Below are 2,051 nucleotides of genomic sequence, written 5' to 3'. Positions count from 1 at the left end.
CTCCACACCTTTGTCAGAGATGACGGTATCACGTTCCCTGGTAGCAAACGAGTATGTCACGCTTGTTACCTGTGAGTGAAACGGTGAAAAAGCGCTCACCGATAGAGTCTACGCATCGTTTGTACGTGTATTATATGAAACTGAACCAGAAAGCGATTTCCTCATAGATCGGGTAAGTCATTTATAAAAGTATCATATTTTACCAGATGATGCGGTAAAAACAGCTTAATCTTCGCTGATGTTATTTTTTTTATTATCTTATAAGTGAATAGAAATGAGACATGGCTAAGTGTGTTGTAATGTTGCTTTATATATGATGACTTTCTAAACTATAACTTGTTATACTTTGCTGATTATATCACCACACACTCTGTCTGCAGATTGTTAATGTTTCCCAGTCAAACATCTAGAATGATTTCAAAATCAAAGGTGCTGGTTTTCCTGCTGTTTTTCACTGGTATTGGTGTGTATGTCAAAACGGGCTACCAATTGACTCATTATGCTGTGGACCAAAAGCTGTGTGCTTGCATAAAATGTTTATCAGAGGATAAGCAGTTGCTTCTGGATCGATCGAATAGAAGTGTTCAACCATTTTTGACTGCAAACTTAAACCTCTCACAGAATGAATTCAACTGGTGGAAGGTAAGTAGTCACCAGGAAAGGATGACATTTTTACACCCCCCCCCTCAGCTCATTTGGTGTAACAACAAAGTTTATTTGAAATGTCTGACAGGATTTGCAGGCTGAAAGCCGTAGCTTCAGAGTTTATGAAACAACAGTGGCCAACTTGTTTCAGATCTTCCCAAAGAATCCAGATGTTATACAACCCAAATATGACCACTGCAGGACTTGTGCTGTGGTGGGTAATTCTGGTAATTTAAGGAGATCGCATTATGGACCGCTGATAGATTTACATGAAGTTGTCATAAGGTACTTTCTAAGCTAAAGCAATTTTTCTTTACCATTAAATTCAAATTCAAATTTTATTTGTCACGTACACAGTCATACACAGTATGATATGCAGTGAAATGCAGTGAAATATCCCCTCCTACACAAAAGAGCCAAACTGATGTGAAATATATCCCTTTGTGCTTTTTAGAATGAACACTGGTATTACCAGAGGCTTTGAAAAAGACGTTGGAAACAAGACAACTCATCATGTCATGTATCCAGAGAGTGCTGTGGATTTGGATGACAACACCCATTTTGTACTGTTTCCCTTCAAGATACAGGACTTTGAGTGGCTCATTAATGCCTCTACAACAGGATTTACTGGAAGGTGAGTTCTCTTTTTCAGGGCTACATGCACATGTATTTGACATTTATTTAACGAGACTCAGTGTCTCATTTACAAGAGAGACCTGTTTTAGACAACATAATTAAATGAAAATAATAAAATAGAAAAAATAAAATAGCAAAATCTGCCTCATTAAGATCAAGTTCCCAGTGATGAAAATCAGCACTGGGACGTCTTTTAAATCTACAAGCAAAATCAGTTAAGCGAGAGAGCTCAAAGTCTTTCTGTAATGTATTCCACGAAGACAGACTTCAAATGACGGCACCTTTAAGCTCTCTACAAACTGATTATCCTGAAATCATACTATGACTACATTTTTATGCAACATGCAGACAGATGAAGTGTCCTCATAACAACTCATCTTACTGTAGTTCATTTACGTATGCTTTTGTACTGTTCTTAGGATTGTGACTTAATATAAAGTAAAAATTAAAAAATTAAATAAAGACTCTTAATGCTTGTTGAAAAGTTATTTTATGTAAACCATTTTTAGGCAGTTGTGCAGCCACTAATTTGGGCACATGAAAATCATACAATCATTTTGTACTTTATTTTGTTTCAGATAAAATATTCTGATTTCATTTGAGCTTGCCCAGCTTTCTTCTTGGTCCCACCAATGCCACCCCATTAAAAGAAAAAATAACACTCTTAGGTTTAGATGTTACAGTCAGCATACACTACCTTCTTCTCTCCCAGCTGCTAAAATTACCACACCTGCTACTAAGCAAATTATCTCGAAATATTTCCCCTAGAT

The 2,051-nt window shown here is 36.6% G+C and overlaps 1 protein-coding gene across 2 annotated transcripts in view; it reads left to right on the top strand.

Annotated features, from left to right (window-relative positions):
• The first annotated feature begins 200 nt into the window (after positions 1-200).
• Positions 201-2,051, top strand: part of LOC106675817 (CMP-N-acetylneuraminate-beta-galactosamide-alpha-2,3-sialyltransferase 1) — a 3,605-nt gene continuing 1,754 nt past the window's right edge. The window contains exons 1-4 of one of the 2 annotated variants that reach the window (XM_076874097.1): positions 201-214; positions 399-642; positions 734-930; positions 1,100-1,279. In XM_076874097.1, coding sequence (XP_076730212.1) covers positions 207-214; positions 399-642; positions 734-930; positions 1,100-1,279 — 629 coding nt within the window. In that variant the 5' untranslated portion in view covers positions 201-206. The other variant, XM_076874096.1, reaches the window with a different exon arrangement.

The sequence above is a fragment of the Maylandia zebra genome, linkage group LG15 (assembly GCF_041146795.1).
Source record: "Maylandia zebra isolate NMK-2024a linkage group LG15, Mzebra_GT3a, whole genome shotgun sequence".
NCBI lineage: Eukaryota > Metazoa > Chordata > Actinopteri > Cichliformes > Cichlidae > Maylandia > Maylandia zebra.
This window is presented reverse-complemented; position numbering and strand designations above follow the sequence as displayed.